At 40.5% G+C, this 22,606-nt stretch overlaps 1 protein-coding gene across 2 annotated transcripts in view; it reads left to right on the top strand.

The window, feature by feature from the left end:
* The first annotated feature begins 435 nt into the window (after positions 1-435).
* The window catches only part of TMEM161B (transmembrane protein 161B), a 40,150-nt gene continuing 17,979 nt past the window's right edge, over positions 436-22,606 (top strand). Inside the window, exons 1-4 of one of the 2 annotated variants that reach the window (XM_030467273.1) lie at positions 436-453; positions 10,933-11,036; positions 16,400-16,480; positions 21,192-21,289. In XM_030467273.1, the coding sequence (XP_030323133.1) occupies positions 10,963-11,036; positions 16,400-16,480; positions 21,192-21,289 (253 nt within the window). In that variant the 5' untranslated portion in view covers positions 436-453; positions 10,933-10,962. Of the gene's footprint in view, positions 454-634; positions 685-10,932; positions 11,037-16,399; positions 16,481-21,191; positions 21,290-22,606 lie in introns of those variants that run through there. The other variant, XM_030467272.1, reaches the window with a different exon arrangement.

Raw genomic sequence — 22,606 nt, 5'->3', positions numbered from 1 at the left:
GCCATGGCGGGAAGCGGCACTTCCGGCTCCTTCCTCCCGCTCTGCGCATGCGCCCCAGCGCCGCGATGGCGGGAGGAGGGGACGGCGACGGGAGAGAGCAGCGCATGCGCAGTGGGGCTGCCATATTTTATACACCCCGCGCTCCCTTCCTCCTCTTTCTCTGAGTTCCCCTTCTTCTTCTCCTCCCCTCCTCTCCCCGTTTTTCTCCCGTGGGCACCCGTTCCCCCCCCGCCCCCCGAGCCCGCAAAGGTGCTCAGTGCTCCGAGGCGACCTCCCGCCTCACGTGGATGGGGTCGCGCCGGTGTGTTCCCCGGAGTTAGCTGCCCCGCGGGATGCCCGATCGGGCTAGCGTCAAAACACCGGCGGGCGCGGCATTCCGGAGGGAATCTCCCCGCGCCGCCTTTTCCCTTTCCTGAGGAAGTGACCTGCGGGCCCGCAGGGGTGGAGGCTAAGGTGCGATCCGGGCTGGCTATCTGTGTATCGACGCCGGCAGTTGTTTGGAGAGCTCCAGCGGCCTTGGTGCCGGTGGGGTCCTTCCGTGACCTCCGCGGCGGAGGCGTGCGCCGGGCGGGAGCCGGCGCGGCGGGGCCTTGGCGGGAGCGGCGGCGGTGACTTTATGTGCTGGGAGAGGGAGCGGGCCGGGCGGCTGGAGAGGAGGCGGGCGGGGCCGGCTCGGGCACCATGGTGAGCAGGGCAGGACGGAGGGGTCGGCGGGGGGGCTCGTGAGGAGGTTGGCGCGGGGGGCTGTGAGGAGATTTGGCGGGGGAGGCGGCGGCTGAGGGGCTGAGGGAAGGAGTGGGGGGGCGGTGAGAAAGGGGGGGTAGAGGTGAGGCTGTGAGGAGGCTGGAGAGGGGGCTTTGAAGGGATTAGAGAGGCGAGAGGGTTAGAGGGGTCTGGAGAGAGTTCTGAGGAGGTTGGGGAGGGGGCTTGAGGGGGTTAGAGGAGGCTGGGGAGGGGTCTGTGAGGAGGATGGGGTGGCGGCGGCTGAGGGGCTGAGGGAAGGGGTGAGGGGTCGGTGAGGAAGGTGGGGGTAGAGGTGAGGCTGTGAAGAGGTTGGGTTTAAGGGAGGTGGGGAGGGAGTTGAGGTTGGGGAGGTGACTTTGAGGGGGTTAGGGAGGGGAGGGGGTTTGAGGGGTCTGTGGAGAGGGTTGAGGAGGTTAGGGAGGGGGCTTGAGGGGGTTAGGGAGGGGAGGGGGTTAGGGGGAACTGGGGAGGGATCTGGGGTGGTTCGGGAGGGGCTATGAGGAGTATGGGGAGGCGGTGGCTGAGGGACTGAGGGAAGGGGTGGGGGGCGGTGAGGGAGGTGGGAGTAGAGGTGAAGCTGTGAGGAGGTTGTGGGGGGTTAAGGAAGTTGGGGAGAGGGTTTAAGGGGGTTGCAGAGGGGTCTGTGAGGAGGCTGGGGGGGGGCTTTGAGGAGGTTAGGGAGGGAGTTAGAGGGGGCTGGGGAGGGGCCTGAGGAGGTGGGTTAGGGGGCTTTGTGGAGGTTGGGGAAGAGGCTTGAGGGGGTTAGGGAGGGGTCTGTGAGGAGAATGGGGAAGGGGATAGAGGGGTTGGGGAAGGAGTTAGAAGGGGTTGGGGAGGGGGTAGAGAGGCTTGGGCAGCGAGCTGTGAGGGGGCTGGGGAGGGGCTTTGAGGTCTCTGCTGTGGACTCTGCTTTATGTTGATGTCCTGTGGCTTGAGGCTGTGGTCCTGGGTTTGGGGACTTCTGGAGCAGAGGGGAGGTGGGGAGGGGGCTGTTTAGGGCTGTTAATGGCATTTTTAATTCGTATCATGGACTTGGCTCCCCCCACTTCAGGATGATTTTTTACTTCCCAGTGGTTATTTCCCTTTTTGTTAGTTTTCCACAGAGAAATAGAGTGAACTTCATGGTCTGCATCAGGTTTAGCATGTGTTTTAGTAAACACCTAGTGCTGTCTGGTCACAGCTCCCTGTGAACAGTTTTAATTTCATTAGCTGTGGTCTCCTTCAATGCATGTAAAACCCTTTGGCAACAGTTTGGTTTTCACACTGCTGGTTTATCCTCACTCCTCAGGGTTACACTGCAGGTGTGGCAGCCTGCACAGGCTTGAGGTTTGTGGAAAAAATCCTGCCTCAGATTACTGTTCTCAACAGATGTTTTGGCACAGACACCACTTGCTTTGCTGAGGGTAATACAGTGTAAATGCATGGATATTATAGATAGGAACAGGAGAGCAAAGTTTGGCTGGTGTGATTAGTGCTAGCAGCATAAGTGTGTTGCATATTTGTAGCTTAAATAGTGGAGGCTGAGAATTTATGAGCTCATCTCCTTTGCTGTAGAGATCTGCTGAGTTTTGTCTTTATCTCAGTTACCTTTTAAAATCTGGAAGGTGATTGCTTCTGCTTTTAACATACTTATTTTACAGGTAGGTGCTGTATGGAGCAGCACAGGGATGCTCGAGTGCAGTTAGAAAAACATGTTTTCTATGTCCCATTATCTGTATGGAAGAGAAATACATGTATTACAGATGCCACTTTGTCTTTTTAACTATGGCAACACAATGCTTCTTCAAGTGATGGAAATCTTGCTGAGGGACTATACTTTAGGGCAATGTTATGAGTAAAATCTGACTTTTAACTGTTCTGATACTTAAAGATTTAATCACCTGTTTCCACTGTGGTGTGTTTTTACTGAAAATGAAAATCTAAAAAGGGTTTTTGCAGAGGTCTTTTTCTTCTCATTTGGTATTTTCCTCAGTTTTTCTCTAGAGGTTAGGATATTTAACCAAAAGGTCTTGAGAAACTGCCATTTATTTTCAGGGGATGCATGGGTGCAGTCATCTAACTGTGTTTGGGGTTGCTTTTGGAAAGTTGCATGCCAGCATGGCTTTTCCTTTTGGTGTAGGTCCTGATTTAAATAAACAGAGTGCTTCTGTTCCCTGATGGGTTGAAAAATCAGGTCCAGTTTTGTTTGCTGGTTGCTGGCAGTGTGGACAAATAATCTTTGTGTGTGATTCCATGACGTCAGCAAAGAGAAAAGGTGGTGGTCTACTTTTGTGCTGTTTGGACTCTGTATTCCCCAGTTCCAGAGCAACAGGAGAATGAAATGTTCATCAATTTCTTTTGCATCAGGGGGCTTATAAATCAAGTCACCACAGCAATTTACTGGCAATGCTCTGCCAAGTTGAGACTGCCAAGACCCATCTATGTAGCTGGAATGCCAGTTGTCTCACAGCTTTAAGCTCTGCACTGGTGTTGTGATGCAAGATAAAGCCACTGTGTTTAGCCTGTTCATGGAAGACTTTTCAGTTTTTATACCTAGAATGATTCCTGTAATGGCAGAGCTTATGCTATTTGAAAAAAAAAAAAAAAAGTGTTCTGGAGAGTGAGAGCTTCCATAGTTCCTACTTGTGATAAATGGGGAGGCATGAGAAAACTAGGTGTTAAAAATCTTTGAATTTTAACAATAGAATACAACCTTGTTTTTTTCCTTTGTGGTGGATGTTATCTGAACTAGTTTTACTTGTAATTAAATCATATGTTGGATATTGGTGTTCTGCACAACAGGCATTCTGTATTGGCTTCTTCAGTAATAGTGGTTATTCTATGTTTTCTGTAGATGCTCTCATTCTGGTGCTAAGATTTCTGTAGCAATAACTTGATTTGCCTAATGATGGCTGGTTCTGTAATCTTTGTGCTTGGAGAGCATCAGTGGGGAAAAGAAGGAAGAGTGTGGGGGGAAACTGTTGGCTGACTGGAGTTTTGGTTCTAAAGAAAAGGGATTTAAAAGCCTGGGGACTGCCTCTGTCTGGCAGTTCATGACTTTCCTTTGAATGTGTGGAAAAACACAGGTGAAGGTGGAAGTGACCTTTGGGTGGGAATGACCCGTGGTGGTGAGCACATCACATCAGTGGTTGCCCTGAGTTCCTTGCCTGCTCTGCATTCCACTTTGTGTACCTCTTGTTCATCTCTAGTGTTTTAAACAGTGTAGGTGCAGGAAAATGAAAATTTAGGGAACATGTGGCAGTGGGGAAAAAAAAAACCCAAACCCCTCAACATTTTTAAGAGTCTCTGGGTATAATTTCCCAAAATCACCTTTATGAATGTGTGATATATACAAATTGTAAGATTTGAATTGCCTCGGATTGCTCTTGGTGTCAGGTATCATTCTGACTGTAGATGTTTTGCTAAAGTAGCCTTTTTGACTGGAAATCTTAATTTTAAGACTTCATGGTAAGCTCACTTTACTTTGGCCATCCCATATAGTGTTTTCTACTGTTTAGAAAACAATTTTGAGTCGCATTTTGTTTCAGGAGAGCTCTGCCTTTTGCAAGCTCCAGCTTGAGCATGGGCGTGTATACATACGGAGAAAATTTTGCTATAGAAAAGTCTCATCTAATGGCAAGAGCAGTGCGTCATTGATTAAATGGCATTTCAAACAGGTTGTATCAATCTAGCTTCTGGGTTTAACAAATACTGTTGTGCTTTTGGAATTACAGATGAGAATCTTTCATTCTCCTAGAGAGCTTGCTTGTCACTGGAAGGGAAGCTTTGCCATTTCCCACATGGAAAATAGGAGCTTTGTTAGTGTGTGTGGGTGCTACCACTGAAAGAGATTAATATGCTCTTAAGTCAGCATGTACAGAACACTCCAGTACACATCTGGTAAAATCTTGTTTTTACAAGACTTGCCTCTTGTGAGTTGGATTCTGCGAGGAGCTTTTCCAGGCATGCAGTTGTATTGCTGCTGCAGTCCTGGTGCAGACAGCAGCTCCTCTTCTGCAGTGGAGGAGATGGTTGCTGTCAGAAGCAGTCATTGCAAAATCCTGCATGCAGCTAGATGTTTGAGTTATTCGTAATACCTCGTTATGTGGGGAGGGGAAAAACTTGACCTGTTAGTACAGATATGGGAGAATAACCTTGGGCAAGGTCAAAATGAGACTGGAGTAGTGTCTTGGCAGAAAAATATTAAGCTTGGTTATCTTGTTCTGCCTGTTCTGTAAATCAGTTGATGATGAAAGGGAAAATGTCCTCTAGGCAGAAGTACAGGAAACATTTGGGGTTTTTTATTATTGAGATAGCTGTTGGCGTATGGTAAGTACACTTGTAGATAACAGTATTGTAACTTTATCTTAATGATTTATTCTTACTTTTTGCTCTCCAAATTATCAGTAACAGTGTCTCCAGTTATGTAGCATAAAGATACAGACTATGAAGACCAAAGTCTAGCTTATATTGTACATAACTTTACACTGTTGCCTTTTGGACCTGGTGTTTTTTTCCACCATTTTAAGAAATCTGGCAAGCTTCCCTCTGATGCAGCTGCTCACACTTCTTTTGTAGCTCAGTTATACTCTGTCTGCTGTGTTTTCATAAAAGCTTTCCTGAAAACCGAGTGCTGTGTTGCACAACCAGAAGTCAAAACGATGTTAAGGTCCAGGAACTATCTCAAGACTTTTTAAGACACCTCTAACCAAAGACCTTCCTCTGTCACAGAAACACAGGCAGACAGCTGTTTATTAGTGTAATCCCTTCATGGTCATGCTATTTCAGTCTTGTCTTTGACCACAAGGTTATTTGCCAGCCTCTTGTTTTCCACAGGAGCTGATTTGACTCTCTTATATAGTTGTGTTGTCTTGGGGCTGAATTCCTCTTGGTGTTAAACAGATTGACAGAAGAGTCTCTGACCAGTGAGGGACTGACTTCTGTCTTCAGTGTCTTGAATTTGTGTTTCCAATTCTAAGCTGAGAAGCTGAAGCATGATAGTGGAATCAGAATGACCAAGGTCTTATGAAGTGGTTTCAGATGTCATTTTCCACAAGCTGTTCTGTAGCTGCAGACCCTTTATTTAATCTCTGTAGCACTTCCTCATCTCTAAGAGGTGAATAATGCTTCTTTACTTTTGAGGCAAGCCTGTTAATGGTTGTGAGCTCACTTTATCACAGATCACATGGGTTGATGAGTTCCAGATTTTGTTCACCAGAGGCCCTCAGAGCCCCCTTGTGATTGTGGAATTTGCCTTTGAGTGTCTTCTCCTTCAAACACATTCTGTACTCCATTAATCAGGACTAGATTTTTTGTTTAAGTGGAGGATTTCTAGCTGAATTCTAAGTGCTGTGTCCTCTAATTTAGAGTACTTAGGATGTAAGATAGGAACCAATACACCTCATCTTCATTGGTGTTCCTGAAACAAGTGGTTTTGATCTTAAACTGATGTTATTGGTAATGCATATGAAAGATTTAATCTCAACATATCTTGAATTGGGATGAACCCTGTATTTTGTGGTTTTGAGTAAGGGAAGAAAAAAAATTTGTTCTAGCATTGTAATGTGAGCTAGCTTGGGGTGTACATTTTTCCAGAGTGCATTAATAAAAATACATGTAATGTAGCCTCAAACAGGCAAGAGAACACAGCTGGCAAAATGTTGTGCTTTATTTCCATGGATGTTACCTACTGTATTCCTTTGCCATGTGTTTTTGGCTGATTGCAAGAACAATGCAGTGGAATTGTTTTAATTTCCATGGGACAGGTTTACTCTGTTAAACATATTTCTCATGGTTGATTACTAGCCTTCAGGAATCAAGAAAAAAATGATCAAGTGAGTGGATATGTCAGGTTTTTTCAGTGGCTTGTAGAAAAATACTAGAAGGCCATTTCCACCACAAAGTCAGATTAAAAAATAAACTGAGGATTATAATTCTAATTTGTTTTTAATGGATTAACATTTGATAGGGTGGCTTTATTTCTAGGCTGAAATATTTTGTGGGTATTTTATGTTTTTTTTTAAGAAATACAGCAGTAACCTTTAGTGACTTTTAGTTCAGGTAGTGGGCCTGCTACTCTGTATAAGGAATAACTGACTCCATTTGCATCATTTTCCCTCTTGTTATTTTGAGTAAAAAGACTTTTTCTTTCCCTTATGAATTCAAAAGACAAGCAGGCACCTGATGAGGCAGTCGTCCGAATAAAAACATTATTCCGTAGAAATACTAATGTAACTTTAGGGTGAGATACTGAATTCAGAGGATCATAGTTTGGTAGGCTTGCTAGGTAGAAGGACAGTATGTTGTTTGGTTTTTTTTTTTCTCACATTGAGTTGAAGTGTTTGGGCTTACAAAGTGGTCAGGATAAACATTTGACTTTAAAATGAATGGTTTGTTTTGTAAAGGTATTACAGGGTATATATTTCCTGAGCAATTAATTTAAATATATAAAATATATTATGGAGGCAGTTTGTTTTATTAACACTTTTTTTCATTCTCAGTATGTTTCCCCTTTGCTAGGGAATTGCTTTGAGTCATCTTGTACATGGGACTCCCAACATGGGAAGAATTCCTTGGTAGAGTGTTGACAGTCATACACTGCTTTCAATCCTCATCTTGTTCCCTGGTCTTGGTGACATGGAAAATAATCAAAAGTGAGGTCTTGCTTTTTGGGGTACCTCAGAGAGCTGGTGGCACCAACGTAAAGGGGCAGGGGTTAGCAAAGAGAGGTTTGTACTAAAGAAACCATTATGGTTTAGGTCCAGTAGGGACCAACCAGACATCTGCTCAATCACCCCACTGTGGGAGAAGGAGGAGGAAATTCACCTAAAGGCTGAAGGACAGGGAGGTTTTCAGTAATGGGCAAAACCAGATGGACTCAACTTAAGAAAAAAAAGTAATTTAATCTACGAGGAAAAAGAGAACACACAACCAGATTTTAACACCTTCCCCGTACCCCTCCCTTCCTCCTGAGCCCAAATGGCTTCAGTGCCACCTCCCCTCAGGGCACAGGGGACAGGCAGGGGGTGTTCAGGGTCAGTTCCCCACACGGTGTTTCTGCTGCTCCTTCCTCCTCAGGGGAGGACTCCTCAAGTTCTTCCCCTGCTCCAACACAGGAGAGTCCTTCAGGAACCCCTGGGACCTGAGTCCCTCCCATGGGGTGCAGTCCCTCAGGAACTGTTCCAGCCCGGGCTGTCTGCAGAGTCACGGCTGCTTCAGGAACAGTTGCCTCCTCTGACACGGGCTCCTCCATGGCTGCAGAGCCACACCTGACCCTCTCCTTGATCACACACAGGCTGCAGCTTCACCTCTACCCACCTGTGACACTTCAGGGGCTGCAAATCCACATTTACCCCACCATGGTCCTTCAGGGACTGTTCCACCTTGCTCCTCTGTAGATTGCAGGGTCACAGCTGCCATCTCACCATGGGCTGCAGGGAAACCTCTGCATGGGCACCTTTCCCCCTCCTTCCTCACTGACCTTGGGGTCTTGGCTCTGGCATTGCTCTGCACCTCTCTGCACCTCTCTGCACCTCTCTGCACCTCTCTGCACCTCTCTGCACCTCTCTGCACCTCTCTGCACCTCTCTGCACCTCTCTGCACCTCTCTGCTCCTCTCTGCTCCTCTCTGCTCCTCTCTGCTCCTCTCTGCCTCCCCTCTCCTGGTTGTCAGCTTGGATTTATGAAGTGAACATCATGCCTGGCCAACCTGTTAGCCTTCTGTGATGCAATCACTAGCTTGGTGGACAAGGGCACAGTTTATTTTCACTTCAGCAAGGTTTTCATCACTGTCTGTTGTAACATCGTTGTAGACAAACTAATGAAATGTGGACTAGATAAGTGAGCAGCGAGGTGGACTAAAAACTTGATGTGGTGCTGAGGGCTAAGCGTTGTGATTAGTGACACAAATCTAGCTGAATGCTGGACACCAGTGGTGTGCCCCAGGAGTAGGTACTGGTGCCAGTATTACTTAACATCTTTATTAACAATCTGGAAGATAAAAGAGCATGCACCCTCAGCAAGTTTTGCAGATGATACAGAACCTGGAGAGGCTGCTACATCACGTAGTTGTGTTGCTGTCAGCAAGGGGAAATGCTGTATTTCTGAGGAAGAGTTAAGTGCAGACACCAGTACGTGCTGGGGTCTGTCCACCTGGAAAACAGTATGTCAGAAAAAGACCTAGAAGAGGTCCTGGAGGGCATTAAATTTATCATAAACCACCAGTGAGCCCTTGTGGCAAATGTGGCACCCTGGGCTTACATCATGCTGAGAATGACCATCAGGTAGACAGAGGTGCTCAGTACTGGTGAGACACTGGATTGCTGCATCTGGTTTTGGGTTCCTCAGTACAAGAGAGACACGAGCTTACTGGAGAGAGTCCAGTGCAGGGCCAGAAAAGTGTTGAAGAGACTTTGGTCATCTGTCATTCCAGGAGAGATTGAGAGAATGGGGACTGTTGAGCCTAGAGAAGGTTCAGGAGGCATCTTACTCACAGGGGAGGAATTAAGAAGGTGGAGTAAAACTTCTAATTTTTTCCCTGTGAAAGACTTGTGGGCACAGTACAGAATGTCCATTTAAACACAAGAAATAAAAAAAAAATAGTTTACAGTGAAGATGGTCAAACACTGGCATAGTGGAGAGGTTGTGGAGGCTCCATTCTTGGAGACATTCAGTACCTGACTGAACACTTGCTTCTGAGCAACCTGCCTTAATTGACCCTGTTCTGAACAAGAGAGGTCCAGGTAGGTAATCTCCAGAGATCCTTACCAGCCTCAGCTCTTTCACCATTCTGTAAGAATTGCTCTTTCCCTGATGGATTGTTTATGCATGGAGAGGAACTCCTGTTAAAAACCTGTGGTTAAATTTCCTCCAAGAGAACAGGTATTCTAGGTGGGAGAGGGTGTGTTTGAACTATGGCACTGCTGCATGCTCTGCAGCCAGTGAGGTGTTGAATCTTCTTCCTTTGGGGATTGTTGAATGTTTCTCATGGATGGGCTTATCCATGTTGTCTTTGCCAATGGTTAATTGCACACTGCTTCCATGTATAGAATTGCTTTTGCATCCTGACCTTCTATAGCAAAGCTGCTGAAGAGTAATTCCCAACTTCAGCAGTTACAGGGGGAAATATTTTGTTTGTAATTTAGTGAACAGCAATGTCTGAAAGTTGAAATCTGAGAAGGAAAGTGGCTATGGACTTTTATGTGCCAACACTTAAATGTGGAACATTGGTGCTGATTTAAGAAGTTTCATGAATAAATATTCTGAAAAACTTCAGAAGTGCCTTATTTGGTTGATACTTAGTGTGTTTTTGCGTGTGTTATACTTAGATACTTGATACTTGAATGTTAGCTACTTGCATATTTTTGTAAATTTCCTTTGCTTATCTGTGTTCAGTGGTTCTCTTTTCTCTCTTGTGATGTTATAATAATAAAAATTTTGCATGTAAATGGAGGAGATACAGTGTACATGCTTCATGCTGGGTTTTTTTCATGGTGTTGATAGAATTTCACGTGCCAGACACAAAGTAATGTGATGCAATATTTCACTCAGTGTTTTAAAATAAAACTCAGCAACAACTGATGGTCAGAATTAAAGCTTGCTGAGTGATTGGGAATGAGATGCTGACTCTACTCAAGTGCCAAATTCTGATCAGGAGGTGGACATAGGAGTGAAGATGTGCAGATTCTGGTGTGTCCTGACCTCCCTTCACCACCCGTGCCTGGAGTCTGATGAGGAGAAAATGCTCAGCACTAATCAGAGGCTGAAAAATTCACGGTGTAGATGTAAATTGTTGTTCATTCCTTTGGGTTTCTGTGGTCTCTGCTGTTAAATCATGTCAGAACAGAGGAGACCACAAAAACCCAAGGTTGTAATCAGTGATGTAATTTTAAGGCAGGATATCTTGTGAAATGCCACGTCCACTTGTGGCCTTAGAGACAGTGAAACGGGGGCCATGTGGTACTGACCTTAGACTTGGCTATGCCTTTTCCCTTTGATAAAAATATGTAAGTGGTGATAGCAAGTTCCAGGCAATTTCTTGAAAACTGATACAGCATGTTATTTCGACCTCCCCTCCCCCCTCTGGTTTAAAGAGAGAAAAAAAATATTATCCTTACCATACAAGGTGGTTTTAATTTATTTTTCTTTTTAAAGGTACTTCATCAGTCCTCTAAAACTCATACTGACTTATCATTAAATTATTCCTCTACAGGGTGTGATAGGTGTACAGTTGGTGGTTACCATGGTAATGGCTAGTGTCATACAGAAGATCATACCTCACTATTCTCTTGCTCGTTGGCTTCTCTGTAGTGGCAGGTAAGATGAGAAACAGTTGCTATACTGTGTGTGAATATGGTAATAAAATTATGCATTAGAGTAGTATCAGCAAAACATACTAATTTAGGTTATTTTCTTGAAAAACACACTGGTGTTCTTAAATTTATTACCGTAGCACTGTGACACCTGACTTAAAGGCTCAATGTCTGAAGATAGTGTTGCTGTAAAAGAACAAGACTGTTTGTTGCTATTGTATCAGCTATAAAGTTATATGTTGTCCAGCTCTAACCTGATTAAAGCCACAAGCTGCATACTTTTAAATATAAGAGACTGAATCACTGAAAGTTTTTTTTTCCCTCTACTTTGTTTCAGTTCTTGATAATCCACTTGCTGATTAGCCTTGAATATAAGAGTGCTTAGTTTTTTTATTAGTTTTTTTTAGTATTTCATAGGACTGGATTAATATAAATTTCAATGCACTACCTCCTCGTAACAATAGATCAAACAAACATAATGAGTTGCAAGGGGAGCATTTCCTTTGTAGCTGTATCCACAATAATCACGCAAACCAGCAGCTGTTTTGAATATAAATCAGTATCTTAAGTATTAAAAGAATCATGGGCACTGTGTTTTTACATTTGGGAAGAAAAAAAAACTTTGTGTGGTTACAAGGCAGAGTGCTGTCTTTTGTACTTGTTAAAATTTTGAGAGTACCAAATCTCTACTCTGATTCCTGAAGGAGTAGCTTTGCATAATGAGGTGCTCCATAGGAATCTTAACCAGTCCTGTTTGTTTTGCCATTGCCTTTTCCCTCTGTATCTCAGAATCACATCATTTTGATGTTTTCCCATCTTGTCACCCAAAGAGCTGGTAATGAAAAATGACCTTAAATGTTGTTTTGATAGGTGTTAGGTATCTGTTGGTTAGGTATAATGGAAAACTGTAATTGCCACGTGAATAACAGGAATCATATTTTTAATTTATCTCTGAAGTTTTGTTGTTGACAACATCTGTAAGGTGCCACTTTTCTGTGCTCTAAAAAGATTATTACATTAATGAATATGAAATTACATACCACTGTATGTAACATTGGTGTGCAACTACCATTGTGTTTTTATCAGCAATTATTCAAATAAAATTTTCTATTTTTTTGTCCCATTTAAGATTTACTTAAATTTTAATAAAAAAAATTAAATATTTAATTGCTCTTTTTCAAGATTTGCCAAATATTATGCCCATGTTCTTTGTTCTTGTGAAGTTCTCACTTTCTCTATCCTTGTTCTAAGGCATGCCTTATGCCAGACATAGGGTGAGGTTTGCTGTTCAAATGTTTCCCATAATCCATTCCTCCTTTTATCTTTGCACACCTGCAAATTGATAAATACATAAAGAAGGATTTCTGCACTTGAGCTGATGGAATTCTGTTCCCACTGGAGTCAAGGGGAGTCTTATTACTGCCTTTCATGTTAGTAGCCTTAAAAATCTCATTGTTGCTTTTCACAGTTCTATTTATCTTGTAACTGTTTCATTGCATAGTAATTTCAGTCATTGTGAATAACCTCCTGAATACAAGAATTATGTTAAGAGTCAGAAATAATTCTGTATTCCAGAAATAAAAATAAGTCAGAAGCTTCACTGCAACAAGAATTTTAATAACAGGAAATAAAAATAAAAAAAAGTCTTCTAAGTTTGGCTCACAAATAGTCTTCTGTGTTAACCTTTTTTCCTTTGTCTTTTTCCAACTGTGTTTTCCTTGACATACCTGTGTGGGTGAAGGTTTTTTTACACACATAAGGGGTAGGCACAGGCAGGCCCACTCTTAACCAGTCCACTTTCCTGGGGAGAGCTACTGCCTGCTCATACTTTCCTTTGTCAGTTTACTTCAGCATACTTGATAGTTCTTTCTTCCCAAAACTTTTTTTTAATTCTTTCTTTGTTTTTTTTTAAAGTTTTTTTATTTTATTTAAAGTTACTTGGCATGTCTTTCTTCCAAAGTGTTGGGGGGGATTTTCTAAGCAAGATAGTCTGGGATGTATACAGAGCCCTTTCCAGATGGAAGGCAGGATAAACATGTTACCAAGCAAGCCACCAACTCCTAAGTGACCAGTTGATTCCAACTGTGCCTTTATGTGCACACTCACAATCCATTAAAAGGAAACAGACCCTTCAAAATTTAGCATTGTTAGAACAGGTAGACATAAGGTTTAGTCATTTACAGAATGAACAGCTATCATTGCATATTGAGAAACTATTTGCTTAAATTTGTAAAGAAACACAGATTTTTTTCAATAAATGTTATTTTTTCAGAGTTTGAACAGAATTTGAATATTTTTAATTATTGAAGTCAGTCATCTGCATTGTATCTGCATAGGCCTTCACATTTTTTAACTAGTAAAACATTTTCTACCAAAATTCTGGCTTTAAGTTGCTCAGTTGTGTTCTGCTTTCAGTTCACCTCAGGAAGACAGGAGAAAATGGAAGGTTTTTGTGCATTCATTAATGACCTTCATTCAGATTAACTGGGGCATATCTTTGCTGCTGTTGCCATTCAGACTAACTTGGAAATGTCAAAGCCACAGAGGTATCAGTTGTGGGAGCTCAGTTTTAAATACATATAAGCTATAGCAGATACAAAATACCATTTAAGCTCTGCCTTTATGAAAATATTTTGTCTCTTGGCTTTGAGATTTTAAATGCAAGTTGCATAAGGTTTATTAACTAAAAAGTCCCCAGATTCTGGTATCCAATTAATTGTATCTATGAATCAGTTGCAACATATTCTTTTACTCTTTTATTGTCATTAATTGCAATTTGTGGTCTATGTGTTAGTATGAACAAGAATTATGTCCTGTTGTAATAGGTACAATTTCTCCCATCTGTGCAGAAAAGCTTGTGAAAAGTTAGCTTCCAACATAGGTGGTTTTCATCATTACTGAACTACTTCTGGCACTTTCAGATCTGGGAGATGATGAATGATGAATTAGAAGACTATTCCTCAAGTTTTATTCACGTCCTGTAGCTTGTATTTAAGATAGAAAGAAGTTAGGTTCTCAATTGTAGTTTGTCTTCTCAGATGAAAAGGTAGATGCTCTGATTATCTGTGTGATTCTCAGTCTTAACAAATATCTTTATGTGCAAAGTTTTCAGAAAATTGCAAAACCAGCAATTTTTTTTCACCTGGGACCAAATGATAAAAAGAAATTAATGAAACAATTTTCACTTTTACTGATGCCTCAAAAAAACCCCCAGAAACACAATTCACCCCCTTTTCTCCTCCTCAGAACTCCATGTTTAATGCAGTCTGTAGTAGCTGCCATTTTCAGTTTTTGAACTGCTCATGAATTACTCCAAGGGAAATTTGCAGTGTGAAACGGTTCAAATCTCTGAGACGTTTTATTGGTTGGTGCTAAAGTTCTTTTTTCTCTTGAAGAAATCCCATCATCAGCTGATTCTTTAGCCCAGCAGTACCTACAAACACAGGTTTTTGGAACCCCCCTGTTAACCAGATTGTTTTTAGAATCATTGAATGGTTTGGGTTGGAAGGGACCTTAAAGATTATCAAGATCCAACATGGGCAGGGATACCTCCCACCAGATCAGGTTGCACAAAGCCTCACCCAACCTGGCCTTAGACCCTTCCAGGGAAGGGGTATCAACAACCTTCCTAGGCAACCTATTTCAGTATCTTACCACCCTCATGGTGAAGATTCTTTTCCTAATATCTAACCTAAATCTACCCTCCCTCCTTTTGGAAACATAACTTCTCCTTTCACTGCTTTCTTTGCGACTCACCCTAGCTTGAGTCCCTGAGCATTCTGCAACTGCCTGTTTAATGCTTCATTAAACCAAAATTTAAATTGCCAGAAATGGGAGCTTTTCTTGTGTTGTATTTTTGCTGCACCATTTTCCAGAGCATGTCAGGTAGGAAGGGACTTCCAGGATCATCTTTCCACCTGTTTTTGTTCATTCCCTCTTCCCTCACCTTAGCCAGGTTTCGTGTAGTGTCAAGGGCAGTACCAGGACAGAGGGGTCTGTTAAGCTCTGCCAGAAGACTCTATATTTACTGACAGACACCTTTCATTACAGTCTTACCTATTCTTTCTTGTGGTCTTTATCCAGTGTGCCTTGCAGCACATGTACACAGATAAAGTGTCCTTGGCACTGTCTGGAAAAAAAAAGATGAATAGATGAATAGTATTGCTTCTCCTGGCTGCTTGCATTAAGGACTCTTTCTGCTTTTAACACGGGTCTTGTAGCACTGAGCCTTCTGCAGTATTTATTGCGTAGACAATGCTCCATGAAGAATGATAACATTTTTTTGTATTAACATAAAAGGCCAAATTTTGTGAATATTAAAGATGGGTGGACCAGACTTCCCCTTGGGACAGAAGCCTTCCCAAAACAGACCTGGGTATCAAGTCTTATCAAGTTATTGAAGTCTTATTGAAGTTATTTGAGTCTGATGATTATTTTCAAGATTTACCCTCTCTAGTTCTGAAATTGGAAGTTACATGACCTCTAAATCATCATTGTAGAATTCACTGGTCCTGCTTTATGAGGTTTTCTTAACATGAGAAGCACTGATAGCTGTGGGTTCCATTATCATATCTAATTATTTCCTTGTGTTTATCTGTGTCACCAATTAGTGGCCTCCTAATCTGGAAAAGGTACTTAATATATAAATACATAAATACATATATATATGTCTAGTAATACGTATAATAAATAACTACATAAATACAGATAAATTTTCTGAGTCTGTTCTCTTTTATACCTGGGCTCCTCTGCCTCAGCTTTTCAGCATAGAGGTCAGAGTGACCTCCTTCTTGCATCTGGACAACAATGCTCCTGTGCTGAATGTGGAAAAGATCTTGTTTCTGCCAGATTTCTGAAATGTTTAGAGAATAACATAAAATGTAGTGCCCTAGAGACTTATCCATCTTTGTTTTTTTTATTCAGAAATTTCTTGGCACTTGCCTTTTACATAAATGAGCAATTGATGGTGCATTGGCTGGTGGAAGTGGAAAAACTTGAAGCTGAGCTACATGTAAATTAGTGATTTTTTTTTTTTTTTTTCAGTAGAAGTTATAATGGGAGTTGAAAATACCACAGAGGAGGTGCTTAGGAAAAGAATATTGATGTTAGGTGTAGTCTGCCTAAGATGTTTTATTTATCTCTGTTGATCTTCTGAAGGTTTTTATTAGTTTACTCCTCAGTCTTGTCCAGGTCTTCCTGCAGGGTGGCGCTCCCTTCAAAAGTTTTAGCAATTTCATTGCTGAAGTGTGGCAAGTGACCAGTGTTTTAATATGCATATAGGTTTATATTGATGGGCAGGTTTTTTTAAAAAAAACGACCAAGACACTAATACTGAGATTGTTTTCCTTGATATTTTGTTTTGTTTAGTTTAAGGTGGTATCAGCATCCTACTGAAGATGAACTACGGATTCTTGCAGGGAAACAAAGAGGGAAGAGCAAAAAAGATAGGTAAGGACTTGTTATAATATATAACAATTTACAATACCTTTGCCCACCAACCTTTATTTTTGTGTGAATTAGAAACTGTTATTGCATATGAGTGTCCTGCTTGCATTAAATGTCACAGCTCTGTATCATACTGTGTTCTTCCAATTTAAGAGAGGTGAATGTGACCAAGTTGTGTAGAACTGGTTAATTTATGGTTCACAAAACTGGTCTGAAGTTGCTAGTTTGGTGTCAAGGAAGTTTTTTTGTGTGAATGTATTCATTTGGGTGAAAAACTGAGGAAAGCAAATCTATAGGATTGGAGCTTTTAATTTTGAAGCAAGTGAAGAAAGATTTGAATCTATTAGTTCAATGTAGGATTACTAATGAGTCCCCACTCTTACTCAGCTGTGGAAAAAAAAATGTGCTTCTAGGATGTATAAGGTGAGATATTTCTAGTAGAAGACATAGGGCAATATTAATCCTCTTGGACAAGGCACCAGTGTAAAACTTTATCTGGATTACTATGTGCAGTTCTGATCATTCCTGGTCAGGAAAAATGGATTTGTACATGAACAGATGAACAGAGGGCATCTAGGATCACCCAGGAAACAAAGTCTGTCTTAAAAGAGGGGACTAAAAGAGCTTGTCTTGTTTAACCTAGCAAAAAGGTGACTGAGAGGGAGGGGATAGCTGTCTGTCAGCTTAATGTGGAACATTAATGTGGAATGTTCTGGAACAGCCTTCCTGAGGTAAAACTGTGGCAAGAACCAAGAACTGCTGTGTTGATTCAAGACTGGTGAACTGACTGTGTTTGAAACACAGTCTTTCCTTGACTTTCTTTTTGATGACATAGGAGCTTTCCTGTAATACTTTTTCTTTATTCCAGTATGGACTCGTAGTATCCACGAACTGGTTTCCCCCATCTTTTGTAGTTCTCAGGGTATATGGTTAGCAACCTTGCTTGCTACACTTTGAGGTAAAAAAGTTGTTATTCCTTTAATACTTAGTAGGTTTTTTTTGTTACATGCTTGTTGCAATAGTCTTTAAAATTCAGAACCTCATTTTATGTGGCAGTTCTCTATAACAGAGTGAGGCAAAATGATTTTAAGTAGCACTACAACTTAAAACTGTCTAACTAATAACAATTGTTCATATGTGAAATTAAATACATATCTGTAAGTCCACCCATAGCTGTCTGAAACAGAAAACCACAACCTCATTATGAAATAATAATTGTCTGTTGCTTTTAATGGGCTCTCCTCAGTCTTGCCAGATTTTTTCCATCTAAAACGTGTTGTCACTTTCACCAGAACAATTACATGCACTCAGCTGAGTGAAAGAATTCCATCTTAGTGTATACTGACACAAAAACTTACATTTTGTAATATTTGGAAAATTTCCTGTGAAATTTAGTAGGAACCTGTATCACATGTCTGCCATGTATTTGTTAAGTCCTTTTTTAGTTACTGAACTTCTCTGTTTAAAGTTTCAAATGTGATGCTGTGTTTTCATGTCTACACAGCCAAATATTATTGATGTGATTTAGTTACTATAATGGTGTAGTTTTCTTGCTGAATTAACATGTCACTAGGAGCATGCAGCTGTAATAGCTGTAGGTAGTTGTTTGCATTAGGGTAAATGTTAATCACTGGGTATATGGAGCATCCAAGAAACCAGGGTGGTAATTGTCAAAGCTTAAATGATTCCTTTGCTTTGTTGTTGTAACAGAAGAATGAATAATAACACTTTTTAGTCAAAAATACCTCGTGTTCTCTAAAGAAGTGGCTGTTGTTGGAGAAGAAATACAAAGTAGGAGTTGTTCCTGTTGAGTTGGTCTGGATGTACCTTCTGAGTCTGCACAAAATGGAATGCACTGCTCCTGTGAGCCAAGGAGATACGAAACAGATGGTGTAGGGGAATTAAAGAGGAATTAAAGATGTGTCTATTTGATTGTTCCTGTGTCTCTTCTAGATGAAGGGTTTGCTTTGTCAAGCCTATAGTCTTGCAAAATGTAGTAGCTGCTGATAAACAAATGCTTTTTCCAGTATGAAGTAATTATAAGGAGATCTAAGGAGCTTGCTTGAAAATGAGCTTTAGGGTCAACTTGTCCATTTTATTCAAAGCATATTAAAATTCAGTATATTATGCTGTACTTTGTAAGAGCACATGAATATTAGGCAGATTTTCTAGTTCAGAATGTCCTGTGCCGCATTAAATCGTTGGGCTAATGAAAAGGTCCAAAGTTACTATGAATTACTTTGAATTAAAGCTGTCAATGGTCATGGGTGTATTTTCATTCTGTCTCATGGATTATGTATGCCTTGGCATAAATGAAGTGTAGGAACACCAAATGTTGTTTAGCTGAAATGGTCTCAGGTATCAAAATGGTCTCATACCATACAAGATGATGGTACTTGTGGCTGTACCCAGTAGGAAAACGTGAAGGACTGGGGTCTGGGAAGCACAAAGAAGTTTGCAAGCACTCAAGAAGTGACTGAGTAGTACTGGGGACTTCTTTAGGCTTGAGCACCTGATATTTTTTTATTTAGTAATGGTTTAGATTCCTACCTTCACTTTAAGTTTGTCCATTAAAATCTGTGTGCTTTGGGTGATGCTAAGAATTAGTATCTCCTGAAAAAAATTAAAGATTAATTGTGCTTGTATTCTCATCCTGCAAATTAGCCAAGACAATGTCATTCCTTAAAAATAAGTTCATGATTTATTGAATTTCTTTTTAATACTTATGTCCCAACAACTTATCTTCCTTTGGAAAATCCACCTGTCCATTCTAATTTAAAAAGTGCTATCCTACAGTCTAGCAGAGTTTACTGTTTCCTTCTAGCTATTTAGGGGTTTAGGTTTGATTTTTTTTTTCTTTCTTTTTTTCCCTAACCTAAAGAAACATTTTCTGATCTCCTTTGATAACTGAATAATGATGAAGTAAGATTTACTCCATTTAGTAATGGCAATCTCTCAGCCCAGTTTCATCTGACAGGTTCTTGTGAGAGAATCCTGTTTTCTTCCATTTGTTTTCAGGAAAGTGGAGATTGTGATTGGGTGTAGCTTCAGAGCTACAAATGAAAATGAGCTTCCACTCTAAATATGTCATATTTTGTGGCCTTTAGATGTATCTTTGCTGTGAGAAATGATTCCTTCAAGATGTGTTCCTTCTAACCAACAATTAGGGAAGCAGTCTAACTACATCTTATACGTACGAGACAAATGTATTATTTATACTTTATTCCAAAGATGATTCAATAGAACTTGCAAAGGGATTGGTGGTGGCTAGAAGAAAGGTTTCCACACAAGGAGAAGAACCTTAAGGCTTTCTATTTAGGGAGCTGACAACCAGTATGTATCCATTGCTCACCAGAGGGTAGATAGGGAGTAGTAACCTCATTACTAGGTTATACAAGGAGGTACCAAGTGATGTTAGAGTAGATTTAAAGACATCTTGATTTGGGACATACATTGTGGAACTTGGTTCCATGAGAGACAACACAGCTCAACAAATTTCAGACTGATTTCAGAAGGGATAAAGCAAATTCTCATAGGTTTTGAAAAACTCTGGTTTTGGAAGATGCAGTCCTTGGTTCAGACTATCCTCAGGCTGCTTAATTCAGGACATCAGGAGGGGTTCATCAGTGTGAGGATCAGCCCTCAGTCACCTTACAAGTTGTCACCTGTATGATAGGAGCAAATGAGCCTTGATGCTCCTTGATGTTTTATCGTGAGGTAATTTCTGTCTCCTTAAAGACATCAGGATGGATCATTCCTTTTGAAGTTGTATTGGACCTCCAGGACTGCTATCAATACTGCTATAAATGGTTTTATTATTGTTTTCATAACCAGGGTATCAATGGAAACAAGTAAATTTTAAATTTTAAAATTAATTTTCAATTTTAAATTTAAGTCTGTTGAAATAAGGGTATTCCCACACATATCTTTTCTGAATGGAAAACTATCTCTGATCTCTCTTTGAGGTCCAGTAGGATGGATCTTTGAGGTTCTAGGTTGATCCAGCCTGTGTTATGTATTTGCTATTCATCCACTTGTGACATGAAGACCTAATGCTTTTTTAGGAAATTTGCTTTTTTTTTTTAAATTATTTTTGTCCATATCACGTGTCTTCTAAGGTAGGTTACTGCTTGCTGTTATTTCCAATGAATGTTTAATAAGTTAATACTGCTAAGTCTATCTGTCTTTTTTACTTAGTTTCAGTCCAGAAACTTCTAACATTCCTGCATCCTGGTCATCCACTTCAGCATCCTGGTCTAGGGCTCAGTTAAAAAGTCTCAGATGACTTTGATATTCTTCAGGGTATCTGTAGGGTGTGGCATGGTGGATATATTCTACTTTGTAGCTGTCTTTGCATTGCTAAACTTTGAGACTGGGAACTTACTTGTAGCTCCCTAAACAGAGAAAATCAGTGGGCTGAAGTCCCACTGGGTCTTTCCCAAATACTTGCTCAGGTGGCAACATATGAAAGCCATTTAAATCCAAACTACACTGCTGTGGCAGAGCCTTGCAAGGTAAAGCTAGGAAACATTGACATACTTTGTTGTTTTTCAAGATTTGAAGTTGAATTCATGCTTTTAGCTATCTAGATAAAATAGTGGTATGCATTTTACATTGGCAGAAAAGTGATATGCACTTTTTCTTAAAAAAAGTGTTTATTTTCCAATAATGCGTTATAACATGTATTTGTATTATCTGTTATTTATTTTTACAGAAAATACAATGGTCATATTGAAAACAAACCCCTAACCATTCCAAAAGACATTGATCTTCATCTGGAAACAAAATCTGTGACTGAAAGGGACACTATTGGTAAGAATAAGTAGATGCAGACAATAGGATGTTATTTCAAATCTATCCATATTCTTTCTATAAAGTATTTGTTTGAAATGAATGCTGGAATATATATTTTTTTATAGACAATGAATTAATGGAACTACAACTGATAATAAATACAAGTGGGAGGGCAAGGGCTAACTCTTCTTTGTTGTACTATGAGTGACATCTTAATAGCAATTAGACAAAAGTAACATTAAAGTAAGTGAAGTAACATAAAGTAAGTGAAATCTACATAAAGTACCTCTATTGTTACATCAGGCATTCGTAGCAATGTAAGGCAACACTTAAAAGATCACGTCATAGTCTATTTCAAATAAAGATCATAGCTTTGTACAAGGAAGTGACAAGTGGCAGATATTATTGAAGCACTTTCTGCTTGTTAAAAGTAGGAAATGTGCTGTAGCATTTTGAAATACAGACCTTTCAACAACACGTCTGAATCGCTGAGGTCAAATGCTTGGAAACCAAAAGTGGCAGTACAGAAACAAGCAGCATTAAAGTGTTTTGGAAGTTGCTATGTTTTTAAATGGTAATCTTTTAGTCATAGGCAGTTGTTCTGTTAAAGAAAACTCATTTATGGGTATTTAGTTATGTGTGATGCGTGTTTTCTTCCTGTGTATGTTTTTATATACGTGGGTTCTATGCATAAAGAGGAAGCATAGTGCTATGCAGGAGATTTCCTAAATTATCAGAGACAGTGTTTAAAATACACAGAAATGCAGAGCTTTTAAAATCTGGCACATAATTAAAGCACTCACAAGTTTCCATTAGTGTTATTTGCTTGAAATTAGAGAGATTTAACTGTTTCCTTGAGTATTCATAAATACAGAGTGGAGGGTTTAACTGTCTTTAAAAAGCATACAATCTTGTATTGAATCTAACCATTATTTAAAAATAAGTTTAGGGTCTGGGTTTGGGCTGTTTCATGTGTTTGAAATCAGGTAGTTTTTAGTCAACAGAAAATGCTCACTAATGTTTCGTGACTTTTAAAATTGTAGGTGTAAGGAAAGTGTTGGGGAGGGACTGCCTGCACTTTGTTGTCATAAATTGTTTTTATGCAATTCCCAGCACCTACAGGAGCTCCCTCTTTCACACCACTGAGCCTGCTTGCAATACAAAATGATGCCCAGAGTTTTTACAGTGAAATTTAGACTGATCTGTTTCTGTATAGGAAATATTAACAAAATAGGGAAGTCTAAACCATCAGTATCTTTGACACTTTTTTGTTTGTTTGTTTTAGGGAAAAAATGATTATAAATAGTATTTTAAATCTTTGCCAACAAGCTTTTA

Source organism: Calypte anna, chromosome Z, assembly GCF_003957555.1.
Source record: "Calypte anna isolate BGI_N300 chromosome Z, bCalAnn1_v1.p, whole genome shotgun sequence".
Lineage (NCBI taxonomy): Eukaryota > Metazoa > Chordata > Aves > Apodiformes > Trochilidae > Calypte > Calypte anna.
The sequence above is the reverse complement of the archived record's forward strand: the minus strand, read 5'-3'. Positions and strand labels throughout refer to the sequence as shown.